The sequence below is a fragment of the Dipteris shenzhenensis genome, chromosome 15 (genome assembly GCF_047967505.1).
Source record: "Dipteris shenzhenensis isolate YYH24624 ecotype China chromosome 15, Dip_SZ_1.0, whole genome shotgun sequence".
Taxonomy (NCBI): Eukaryota; Viridiplantae; Streptophyta; class Polypodiopsida; order Gleicheniales; family Dipteridaceae; genus Dipteris; species Dipteris shenzhenensis.
The window spans coordinates 53351273-53364663 of record NC_141610.1 but is presented as its reverse complement, the minus strand read 5'-3'; the positions used below and the strand labels follow the sequence as shown (position 1 = coordinate 53364663).

Here is a 13391-nt window from a genome sequence, read left to right as displayed (position 1 = left end):
CTGGACAATGGTTTATATCCTTAAACCTTGAGGAGATAATAAATTGGGACATGTGTAAATATTTCATTGCGGGGTTCACCCCCAGTGGTCCCAAGTGGAGCCCGATTAACCAACTTTATGAGGTGAACCAGAAGGAGATTGAGTCCTTAAGAGACTATATTGCCAGGATTGAACATCTAAACTTGTGACATGAACCCCATGAGAGGATGAGTGATGCTCAGCTCTTACCACATTTCCTTATAGGGCTAGGGAATGCTAAGCTACATAATCATTTGTTTGCTATGAATCCCACATCGTTTGAGCTATGTAGCAAGACAACAATACGCCTAGGGGATACTATGAGAGAGATTTCCAAAAAGGATAAATCCTTAGCTTCCTTTGATATGTCCCAAGTAGCAAAGGCTTCAACCTTAGAGGTAGCTAGGGATGCAAGCATGATGCCCAAGGTGCTAAACATGGAAGAATTAGCCACCGATCTATTGAACGAGTTGGGCCAATAATGGAAGGCAAAAACATTGAAAGATCCTCATAGCAACCCCCATCTATTTCCATGAAGAGATAACATATGCTGTGGGATATGGAATGGAAACCATCCCACTAATGAGTGCCCTTGTCTTAGGTCAAGGCCGGCACTCTACTATGCCCATTGTCTTGGTTGGGGAAATCATGAGACATGCCAATGTCACTATCCTAGGGTGATTCCTCAACCCATGTATCAACAATGACCGTAGCTAACATTGCCTACACCACCCAATCCTTCCAATTAGGCACAATTGGCAATACAAGGAGCCACATCGTCCAACATTATAAGTCACTATATTATGCACCAATTTCTCAAACAATGGGACATAGGAGCAACTTGACCAAGGCACAACCCATTCAATGCCATATGTGTCAAGGGCCACACCTAGACAATGAGTGTCCATATAAGGGGCAATCTAATCAGCCCATCACATGCGCACCAGCGTCTAATACACCACCACCATTGTGCACTGGGTGTGGTGTTGAGAGAGGCCAAGTGTCATCAGTATCGTTGAATGTAATCACAAGGTTGCAAGCTAAAGCCCTTAATAAAGAGTTTCACAAACAAGCCGAAAGGGATAAAGCTAGCATGTACTAAGGCCAGTGAGATTGGGAAAGGAGCTTATAAGGTCATTATCCAAAATGGGTCAGATGAAGACACGGCCTCCCTCGCAACATCATCTTCCTCTAGTGGTACTTTCTCAAATGGTAGCAGCAATAAGCATCTACATGAGGCAAATGAGGGAATGATAAGGGCCTCACCAAGCCACAACACCTAAGGGTCACGGTGAATATCCTAACCCATGGGTGGAGAAACAATGTCTCACCGAGGCCGAGAAATTGGTATGCAAGTGCCAAGAGAAATGTGAGAAAAGGCTTAAGTCAAGCAAGAGTGCTGATACGATTCATCCAAAACATGAGATTACCACTCGAGCCTCAAAAGCCTTGCAATTACCTAAAAGGGTGAGATCCACCGTAATGCAACGGATGTTTAAAGAAGACCCCGTCCTACAACGCTTAAAAGAGGATGATGATAGGTCCTTTTATGGCTTTGAAGAGTGAGAATCAATTGGATTGGAACTAGCCGTGAGGCCTCGAGAGATTGCTAGATTAGCCTCATTTCTATCCATAGAGGTGAAGATGCCCATTGTGACACTACTTCGAGGTAACCCACCCCTTTGGAGAGACCTTTGTGATTGGATGAATGACACCCCAGCCCTCTGATCTTGAGAATGTTGAATCTCCCAATCAAGCACAAGATCTTCCAAGAGTGCCAATCAACAAACTAGGCCAATGCTTGGGTCTTGAAGATTCTTGCTGTGCTCTTATACCTGAGTTAAAATACTCACTAACGTGGATGCGTACACTGGTTACAATAGATCTACAGAGTATGAAGGGAACTCAATTTATGCAACTTGACAATGATAAACCTACTACCATTACACCTTTTTACACCATAAGAGTGGTACTACCTAATCAAGTTAAAACTCTAATTGATAATTCTATTGATTCTAACGAGATAGATATGACTCCATCTCAGCACATTGCAACAATCCGAGAGTTGCTCGAGTGACACTTGCGGATGGCTCGTGCTTTGCATTGCTCTCACAAGGAGTAGCTTGGAGTGGAGGCTCCATTGGCATTCCTTCAAGATCCTCACGACACATGAGTCACCATTGGGACTACACAGCAACATGCCATTAAGCCTCTCAAACACGTGGCTTTGGGAAAGTAAGTCCACCTTCTAGATTTGAAGTAAATCCACCTCTTATCCTCTCTCTCACAGTGCAACATGCCATTAAGCCTCTTAAAAACATTTTGGCTTTGGGAAGTAAATGGGCCTCCTAGATTTGAAGTAGGTTTGCAACGTGTGCACAAGGGAGTGAGACAGACAAGATGGGGAGAATTGGAATGAAGAGAATGCCTCTTATCTTATCAATCACTTTGGAGGAGAATATATATGATCAGATGGTTGATTGATCTACAATGTGTAGGATAGTGCGGGCCACCAATCACAATTGACGCCCATCTCTTGTATTCGACCCCTATGTGCCGCCCAACTTTTTACTAAGTTGTCCGCATGTGTAAATTGCATGCTCTTTATTGGTCCACATAGGATGGCAACTCTTCACATATCATTTCGAAGGATGACGTCTGAGTTCAATTATGATAGGGTAATGGTTTGTGCTAGTCAACTTTATGAGGTGCATTAATTAGTTGACTATGCTTGTGCTACTTATACACAAAAATAGTTTGTAGCATTTCTTCAGCAACTATCATTTGCAAAGCCAAGAGAGCTCATTAGTAATGATTCGCTAGCTCAAAGTATGAACCGTACGGAGCTCCCTAATAGGTCCTAAGTAGACTCTTAAGTTGGAGGTATTCACATATGCCCCTTGTGCCGATATTTTTACATTCATAATTGCCAAAATTTTGCATTTTCTACAGAGGCATGCTCTCTAGAGTAGTCGAAAGATGGCCACCGCCTGATTCAGTCTTCTGTAAGTGATGGTGCAATTCTTGTATGGATGAACTGCACCAGAACCAGAAGCTCGAAGTCATCAGAGAGGATGGTTCAATTCCTTAGATGATTGGATGCTTCCACCATTAGAAGCCTGATTCTGGTAGTCATTTATTTCTGTTTGTGTACAATCTCATGCTATTTCCTTCATCCTGATTAGTAGAACAATGGGAGTCACTCCAAGGAGACCAACAAGACTGTAAGGAGACTAGATGTCCTCTTCCCCATGCTCCGCCAACGACTGCTGTGGGATTTTCCAAGGAAAGTCTTGCATGTGCAGTTTTCACCGTGTTTCTCGCATGTGCAGAGTTTTACAATTGCATGCCAACAGATACAGTATCGCATGGAAGGTGCGCAATGGTATAAGGCTCAGAATTACGTACGCACTCTTTCCTGGAACCTGATCCCTGATCGTTTGAAGTTTACATTTTTGGTTCAAGCATGCAGATAAAGCAAAGGCAATAAATGAGTTATGGCGGGAATTTTTTGCCAATCCTACGGAGTGGCTGGACAACAGGTCCACAAAGGTAAATGTCTGTAGTCCATTAGAAAGAGCCCGGGAAAGAGTGTCATAGAAGTATGCGCAGCGGGCAAATGTCTTAACAGTAGCCGAACTCGTTGCCTTTAACTCAAACATTGGTGGCGTTTCCAGAGGAATGAGAAATCCCCAGACTTCGTGAACAGTTTAACGAAAGAGGCCTTGTGGATTGATGGTCGATTGAACCCTCTTTGGGTTGCAGCAGAAGTAGCTTTGCTTGACGTACCACACGGTCGTGGAGAACGAGCAGCGTATCAATGTACCATTGTGAAAAATGGAATCACGAGCGACAAACTTGACAGGTAGACCCGAGCAGCCTTCTAAAGAAGAATTTTGATTGAGGCAGCTGCAGCACTAGGGTGGAAAGTTAGAGCCCCCCCTAAGCAGGTTGTGTTAAATGAGCGGGACAAGGGAAAACATAATCAACGTACAATTCAGCTCCAAACGTTTAGCAAATTGTAAAAGGGAAATATCAGGAGTAAATGCCAATTAACGTGTTGGAGTTGCTGGAAAGATGGATAAAGTACCTAAAAAAGATGGCGAGTATCTGTGATTGGTAATAGCTTTTTATTCTTTCTATAATGTATACGGTATTAACATGTATCATGTATAAGTATTAATTACTCTTAACATGTACAAAGGACGTTAAAAAGATGGCGATACAACTATACCCCTATCATACATTTACTATACATTTACCAAAGCTTTAAAATTCCTACATTTAACCCAAATCACAAACTAATCCCTACATTACCATTTATCCAACTTTGCTGATAGAACGTTTGAGACTTCGGTCCAAAAAAACCACCCCCATCACATGGTCCCTTAACAACACACAAGGAAATAAGTGGTACAAGAGTAGCTGAGGAGGAGTCCATACTTGGAACCCCTCAGTGCTCTCTTAAAGGGGAAGGGAAAGATTGTCAAGATGCCACGCACCCCCCCCTCCCGTCATGCTTCCCCTTATCCACGCTCTTTATTACAATGAGATAGAAGATCAAGGTAGTACTTATCAACACCTTCCAAACTTGAGAACTGAGACTATAGCTGGAGCTATGTATAAGACATGAAAATGAAGCTCAAGGATGAGTATACATAGATAGGTCTCAAAAGACAGCCTAGCTAGGGTGCTCAACCCTACAAGGGCTCTCTAATCCTGAGGGAAGGTGCCTGCACAATTATCACTGTTTCGACACATCAGTAACACTTAGCCAATGCTTCGAAAACAAGATTGTCATTTAGCATAACTGTGTGCTGCAATGTCAAAAGTTATGCACAAAACGATGTAAATCTGCTACAAATTAAGAATAGCTTTTGGGAGAGAGCAGGATTGCATAGGGAGTCTTTCTCTGCAAAACTGTGTGAGGAAACAGTTGGCAGGAGGGCTGGTGCTGTTTTTAGAAGCGTTGCTGCAGAAAGGGCTGCTGCAGAAGGAGGAGCAGAAGGGGTTGCTGCAGCAGGAGAAGCTGCTGCAGCAGAATTAGAAGCTGCTGCAGCAGAAGGAGCAGAAGGGGATGCTGCTCAGAAGGAGCACCAGAAGCTGCTGCTGCTCAGAAGGAGCAGAAGGGCTTGCTGCTGCTGCAAAACGTGCAGGAGGAGCTGCTGTAGAGGAAGGGGCTGCTGCTTGACTGCGTGGGGGAGGAGCTGCAGAGGCGGGAGGAGCTGTTGTAGTAGGAGAGGTTGCGGGGCAGTATGCAAACTGTGTGCAAATGAGGGTGGGGGAGTGTTTCTTTTATAGATTTAGGAGGGGGACAGCTTCAAAAACGTGGGAGAGTGCGCCCAATTAGCCATGGGGACTGGCTCCCTTGAAAATTGGTGGGCTGCATGGGGGGTGGAGTTCCTGTAGTGACAAGTGGTGCCATGTTCATTCATGCCCCTCCACATGTTCCCACAGGCTGTCATGTGTCTCATGGGCTGCCAAGTGTCCATGCCACAGATTAGGACTGCACCTCAGCATGCTTGCCACCTCAGCTTCCACGTGTCATGCACTCTTTATTTGTCTGACTAAAAATTCGGTTTAACTTTGATTGACTTCTGTTTTCACCCTTAGGTTTTTGGCATTTAGCTTTATTCGAAGGGCTAGTCTAGGGTTAGTTTGAGTTTGGTTGTCCTTTTCATATAACCTATTAGGCCTATTAGTTTGTTGTCTTGTCTTGATCTCTTGGACTCTTTCATGTTAACAGACCCACACCCAAGGCTACTACGAACATTCTCTTTAATAGTTGCTTGGTCGGTCTGCATTCTATGCATTTGATTGGTCCCATATTTGGGTACTTGGGTGGGGTGTGTCTTTACGTTTCTTTAAAGAGATACGTCTCAACTGGTGGACATTAGTGCCCGTACCCCCTTCAATGGAGGTCTTACCGTCAAGTGCTAGACCCTAGCCAACTAGTACCTAACTAAACAATAGGAAAATATATGCATTCCTTTGGCAAACATCTCAATTTAAAGAACTTGAAATTTTTAGCAAATAAAGATATGCAATAAATGAATCACCAAGCAAGTGGATGTCTTTTGTGAAGAGAAGTGACAAATTACAATATGCAGGTGGGGGAGATTGGGAGTTGTCTGCCAACTTAAACCTTTAAGAAAACCCCTTCTTTCGGCTGCTGACTGGGTTTTGGCTGGCAGATCTGATGGGCTGACTGGGCATTCCACCTTGTGGCTGCCTGGAAGGATTGGTTGACCATGCCATCCCATCAGCTTTGGCAACCTGCATGGTGGCCGCCTGGCATTGATGGCTGACTATCAGCTTGGGTGACCTGCTAACTCATCTAGCAATAACTTTTTGTACTTTGTTGTTGATGTCTGATACAGTATTATATCTTTGCGATTCTACTGGTAGGCCCTTTTTTAATTTCCAATACAATACTATATGTCTGAGATCCTCTTGTAGGCTCTCTTCTGAAGCTTGTTGTTTCTTGTTCTTTTACTGTTCACCTTGCCTTTGCATTTGGTTTTGTTTTGTGACTGTAATTCCTCAAGTTGCTGTCTAAATCGTGCAGGGTGGCAAGGGCAATATTATATATCTGAGATCCTCTTGTAGGCTCTCTTCTGAAGCTTGTTGTTTCTTGTTCTTTTACTGTTCACCTTGCCTTTGCATTTGGTTTTGTTTTGTGACTGTAATTCCTCAAGTTGCTGTCTAAATCGTGCAGGGTGGCAAGGGATGATGTTTGCTTTGAAGGAGTACGAAAACTGTGTGAAGATGGACGAATTGATGATGCTTTACATGCCCTGAACTCTATGGAACAGCATTCAACCCGTATTACTACTATCTTCACTTACCTTCTACAGGGATGCATCAGCAAGAATGATATTACAGCAGGCAGAGCAGTGGATAATCTCATCATTAAAAGTGGTTTAGAGTCAAATGCATTCTGGGGAAGCCACTTAATCCACATGTATGCAGCATGTGGTAGTTTGCCAGATGCATGCCGAGTATTCAATAGACTTATGAAGCCAAGTGCATTATCCTGGAGTGCAATCATATCAGCCCATTCAAAGACTGGACAGTTGGAGAAAGCAATTAAACTCTATGAGCAAATGCTCCAGTCAGGTGTAAAACCAACTGAGCATGTATTTGTTGCTGTCCTCAAAGCATGTACAAGCACAACAGCCCTGCCATTAGGCAAGGTAATTCATTCCCATGTCATTATTAGTGGCTTTGAATCAGATTTATACGTCGGGAGCTGTCTTATGGAAATGTATGCAAAATGTGGCAGTCTTAAGAATTCATGGTTAGTGTTTGAGAATTTGTCAACGCAAGATGTTGTGTCATGGACTACAATGATTGCAGCATATGCTCAGCATGGGCATGGTCAGGAAGCTCTGGAACTATTTCATTGGATGACGCAGCAGAGCATAGATCCAAATATTGTCACTTTTGTCAGTGTCTTAAAAGCATGCTCCAACATAGAAGCCATAACTCAGGGGAAACTCATTCATGCACAGGTCATTGAATGTGGTTTTGAGTTGAATAAGTTTGTTAGAAGCACCCTCATTGACTTCTATGTCAAGTGTGGGCAGCTTCAGGATGCACACAAAGTATTTAAAAAATTGCACAAGCAAGATGTGGTAACATGGAGTACAATGATCGCAGGGGTTGCCCAGCATGGTCATCCTCAGGAGGTTCTGCAACTTTTTCAGCAAATGCAGCAGGATGGCATGAAGCCAAACAACATCACATTTGTCAGCATCCTACAAGCGTGTTCCAGTGCAGGGGCTTTAAAACTGGGCCAGCTGATGCATGCCTACATGATTGAAAGCGGGTTTGAATTGGATGCCTTTCTTGTGAGTACCCTTATTGATATGTACTCCAAATATGGGGACATTCAGGATGCATGCAGAGTGTTTGACAAATTGCCGAAGCAGAATGCAGTGACATGGAGTGCAATGATTGCAGGCTACACACTGCATAGTGACTACAAGTCTGCTCTGCAAAGTTTTAAGGCTATGCAACAGGAAGGTTTGGAACCAGATGGTGTGACATTTGTTACTGTGCTCTCTCTATGTGGTCATATGGGCTTAGTGGATCAAGGGTGCCACCTGTTTCAGTCAATGAGTGAAGATCATGGAGTCTCACCTATGCGTGAACACTATTCTTGCATGATTGACTTGCTTGGCCGAGCTGGGTGCTTGGTTGAGGCAGAATATGTATTACAAACTATGCCATTTCCATCTAACATTCCAGGTTGGATGTCTTTGCTTGGCAACTGCAGAACACATGGCAATATTGAGGTTGGAAAACGATGCTTCGATGCTATTGTCTCATTGAATCCACTTCATCCCTCTGGATATGTGCTTATGTCAAAAATTTATGTTGATGCTGACATGTGGAAGGATGTACACAGTGTAAAAGATTTGAGGAAATGTGTATATGCAGCAAAGAGCCCAGGTAAAGCTCTTACTGAAATTGATGGCAAGGTGCACGATTTTACTGTGGGAGACAAAACCCACCCACAAAATGGTCTGATTTTTTCAAAGTTAAACAGATTAAGTGCTCAAATGAAGGAGGCAGGACATGTACCAAATATGGATCTACGACTGCAGCAACAGAATCTCCTCACTGGAAGCCATTCCAAATTGTTGGTAGTCTCGGACCTTTTTAACACACAGTAGCCTGTTCCTCACTGGAGAGCATCCCAAATGGTGGTAGTCTTGGACGTTGGTAACAGACTGTAAGCTCTTTCTGTATTGGACCAACTTATGTCACTCGATTCAGTTAAATGTCAGGCACTTTCAATGCAAATTTTTGCAGTGTGTGTAACACACAAGAATATTATCATGCAATGCCTCACTGGCTTATGAAAGAACGTTTTGAGTTCAAGGAGCAATTTCAAGAATGTAGGTTGAACCAGTCTGATACAACAGCTTATGAGAATCGCAGAGCAGCCTTTACTTCAACACGGGCGAGATTATAGAAATTGCTTTACGTACTAAGCAGTTTATTTTCTCTCAATTTTTCTGAGGAACAACAGGCCAATCAACCATTCCAAGGATGGCATGGAGAAGAGCATAAATTTGCAAAAGAGATAATGAAGAGTAAATCACCACAAAGGGTTGGGCAACTGATTGGAAGAGCTGGCTTGAATATCAAGGGTTACAAATCCTCAGAAGGATGCAGATGCTCTCTGGCACACCGTAAAAGATGGCTTATAGAAACTTGGGAGGCAAACAAATACAGCAAACTGCAACCCAGAGTTCAAATTCAGGGCACTAGGAGAGAAATATGGCACAACCCTATGAAACCAAAGGGTTGCAAGAAAATGTCAGGTGAGCAATCAGGTCCATACGGACTTGCTCACACCATTTGATCTGCAAAACGGGACATTCATGGTGAGCAGTCTGTTGGGCAAAATCTGTGGAACAATTATGGAACCAAAATTCAGCAAATGGGTGGAAGAATGTGAAGCCAGGTCACCGGCACAAGCAGGATCTAAGCAACATCATTCCATAGTGGATCACATGGTTACCAAAGGCTATAACATGCACTTTATTGCTGCCTTTTAAATTTCAGGGAAGCATGTGACACAGCGCCACAGGAGAAATTATGGGACAGAATAGCTCAGTTGAACATTCATTTAGGGTTGAGGGAAGCTACATTCAGATTGTACGGGAAAGTCCTAGCTGAATTAGCAAGAATGTTCTTGTACAATCTGTTGAGACGTTCTTGTACAATATGAATGTACTTTCTCTCAACTCAAAAGAAATGTGCCTCCTATTATATAGCCCGCTTTGGGGCACTGCAAGGTATCGACCAGCGGACTCCCTTGAGCCATTGAGGCCCCACAGATAGGGCACGTGGCAAACGGGGTTTGCACCAAGAGGGCAGCATACAATTCCCCCTTTTGGTACCAGACCTAAGCAGCAGCTAGCTGCAGATGTGAGGTATGCAACTTTTGTACTTGATCCATCCTGTTTTGGAGCATGATATATAAATGCCACTTCAGCTGTCTATTTAGCTGAGTGATTCTTGTGATCTGTAAGTGCTCTTTAAGGTACTCATGTGCACATACATTGAGTGTGATCTTGGGTGAGTATGATTGTTGGGACAAATTGATGTAATGGGTCAAAACCAAGGTCTATGGTTGTAGTGTGATCACATGAGTGAGTGTGTGAACACGTGTGTGTGTAGGTGTGCCAGTTAGGTGCGATTGATGATGTGTGAGTTAGTAGGTGTGATTGAATGAATCTAGGAGTGTGGTGTGTGATCGAGAGATTCATGGAGAACATTTGTGGATCTAGATGCTCTCTTGAGCTCATAGGTACATTGGATCTCTTGCCTATATCTCTCTCATGAATGAAACTGCAATCTTCAATTTCTGAGAACGTCAATTTACTGCAAGACACTCTCTCTTGCTTTCTCTCTCCCTCTCTCTCTCTCTCTCTCTCTCTGTGCAAACACACTAGGGCCTAGAACAACATGTCGGGCTGGACCCCCCCGAAGGTAGTTTATTCATGAAAGAGAATCTGAGTACAAGAGTTTCAGTGTAGAGCTGTGTCTTACTAAATTCCAAAATGTGAAGATTTTTACAAGAGCTTCAAGCTCATTCATTTGGCAACATGCCAAGTGTTAAAAATCTAACCTACTTTCCTAATTACATGCCACTAGGGGCAGCTTTGGAGTCTTTAAAGCACTTGGTCACACGAGTGATCTCCGAAGCACTCGACTAGCTCCAAATTACTGGATTCTTCAATCCTTCCTAGAACCTGTAACCATTAACTAAAGCACACAACCATGGCACTCATTAATGGTCAGCGCTTTGCATGCAAATAATAATCCGTAGACTAATCCTAGTCACTGTGGGCGTCCCCACCAAGCAAACATATGAACAAAACATAGAACACAATTCTTAGTCGACTGAGGTCAACCCTCTTGGTCATAGTTAAGGGGCATGACCGTCAGTCAAAGCGCCTTAATTATGGCCAAGTCTCGCCAACCGAAGTTGGCGCACCTTGGTTAAGGAAGTTAACCCTCTTGGCGTGACCCAAGTCTCGTTGATTGAAGTCAACACTCTCTAACCGAAGTCAGCACTTTAATCGCTTTGTTAACCGTGGTTAACCATCTTGGCCGAAGCTAGATCTTCCTAATTGGGGTTAGGCTTACTTAACGGAGGTTAAGTTTCTTCGACCGAAGTCAAGACTTTGACCAAATGCAAATAACTCTTTGAACATAATTAAATTAAATGAAGAACTCATTAATTATGATCAATAAATGGTCAACTTATGCTTTGACCTTGGAATATCTACAGCTTGGTGACATCCCCTCGACTTCTATTCAGTTGACCTCAACTGAAAGCTTCCTCGTAAACATCCAAAAGCTGTGGATGATTATACAACATATCCTCATCTATCCACTTGGCATCCAATGTCAAATATTTCTTGAAATTTACAAGATACTTGTAAAATTCTTTGCCTTGAGGGCCTTTGCGTATAGCATGGTACACAATCTGCCCTGGCTGAAGGACCTCCTTAAGCTCATCCACTTCTAGTGGATCCTCTGTTACTGGGCTCTATAGGCTCTGGCCCTTGGAATTTCTATAGAAGACTCACATGAAAAGCATTGTGAATCCTCCAATGCTCTGGCAATATCAACCTGTATGCAACCTCATTTATTTCTTCTGTAACCCTGAAAGGGTCATAATATGCGGGAGATAACTTTGCATACACTTTTTGCTTGTCTTTAAACTTCCGAAGCCTAGCTTCCTCGAACTTTAAAAGTACCCAATCCCCTTCCTTGAGATCTAACTGTCTCCTATGCTTATCTACAACTCTTTTATGCTTTTCTTGAGACCTTTCAATTGCTGTCCGGACTTGGTTGAAGGCTGTCTGGAGGTCTCTTATAAATTGATTAGCTGCAAATATTTCATCTTTGTGCTTAGGATAGGTGGTAGAATCACCTTCCCATAAATGACCTCAAAAGGGGCTTTTTTTGTGGAGCTGTGAATGGTATCATTGTAAGTGAACTCCACCAATGGCAGGTACTTTTCCCAGTCTGAACCTTGGTCACCCATGTAGCATTTCAGCATATACAATGCTGTAGAATTTGCTACCTCACTTTGACCATCTGTCTGGGAATGGAAGGAAGAAGAAAAATTCAGATTCGTCCCCATATCATCAAATAAAGCTCTCCAGAATAGATTGGTCATTCTGGGATCTCGATCACTGATAATGGACCTAGGCATACCATGGTGCTTAAAGATCTATGCCATGAAAAGCTTAGCCATATGATCAACCTTTATGGTTTTGCGAATTGGAATGAAATGAGCTTGCTTGTTGAATCTATCAATGATAGTCAAAATCCCATCATTCCCTGACTTTGATATTGGCAAATCAAAAATGAAATCCATTGCAATACTTTCCCACGGTGCCTGAGGCACGCGAAGAGGCTTATATAAGTAGGCCAGGTGCCTTCCGTCTATCATATTTCACTTTTTGACAGGTAAGGCATTCTGTGAGAAATCTTCAATTTCTGAGAACATCAATTTACTGCAAGACTCTCTCTCTCTCTCTACAAACACACTAGAGCTCAAGACAACATGTCGGGCTGGACCCCCTTGAAGGCATTTTATTCATGAGAGATAATCTGAGTACAAGAGTTTCAGTGTAGAGCTGTGTGTTACAAAATTCCAAAATGTGAAGACTTTTACAAGAGCTTCAAGCTCATTCATTTGGCAACAAGCCAAGTGTCAAAAATCTAATCTACTTTCCTAATTACATGACACTAGGGACAGCTCTAGAGTCTTTAAAGCACTTGGTCATGCGAGTGATCTTCGAAGCGCTCGCCTAGCTCCAAATTACTGGATTCTTCAATCCTTCCTAGAACTTGCAACCATTAACTAAAGTGCACAACCATGGCACCCATTAATGATCAGCGCTTTGCATGCAAATAATAATCCGTAGACTTATCCTAGTCACTATGGGCGTCCCCACCAAACAAATATGTGAACAAAACATAGAACACAATTCTTAGTCGATTGAGGTTAACCCTCTTGGTCGTAATTAAGGGGCATGATCATTAGTAAAAGTGCCTTAATTATGGCTAAGTCTCTCTAACCGAAGTTGGCGCACCTTGGTTAAGGAAGTTAACCCTCTTGGCATGAGCCAAGTCTCATTGACCAAAGTCAACACTCTCTGACCGAAGTCAGCACTTTATTTGCTTGGTTAATCGTGGTTAACCATCTTGGCCAAAGCCAGATCTTCCTAATCGGGGTTAGGCTTACATATTTGTAGCTATCCTCTGGGTTGGATATTCTCTGGTAAATGAGATTTTATTTTGCATAAAAAGACCCTTCAATATCTGTTCCAGCT

At 42.9% G+C, this 13391-nt stretch overlaps 1 protein-coding gene across 1 annotated transcript; it reads left to right on the top strand.

Moving 5' to 3' along the window:
* The first annotated feature begins 3312 nt into the window (after positions 1 to 3312).
* LOC147893982 (putative pentatricopeptide repeat-containing protein At3g05240) lies at positions 3313 to 8922 on the top strand. Its single transcript, XM_087386402.1, has 5 exons — positions 3313 to 3393; positions 3491 to 3570; positions 3696 to 3883; positions 4851 to 5168; positions 6737 to 8922. Exons 1-5 carry the CDS (start codon positions 3387 to 3389, stop codon positions 8697 to 8699), a joined length of 2556 nt encoding a protein of 851 aa, XP_087242528.1. The 5' UTR covers positions 3313 to 3386; the 3' UTR covers positions 8700 to 8922.
* Positions 8923 to 13391: the final 4469 nt, after the last annotated feature.

Excerpts from the sequence above, each read along its gene's own strand:
- LOC147893982 (XM_087386402.1), top strand. Across the intron at positions 3,571-3,695 it reads TGGACAACAGGTCCACAAAG|AGGAATGAGAAATCCCCAGA; the intron begins GTAAATGTCTGT and ends TGGCGTTTCCAG. Across the intron at positions 3,884-4,850 it reads ACGAGCGACAAACTTGACAG|TTATGCACAAAACGATGTAA; the intron begins GTAGACCCGAGC and ends CAATGTCAAAAG.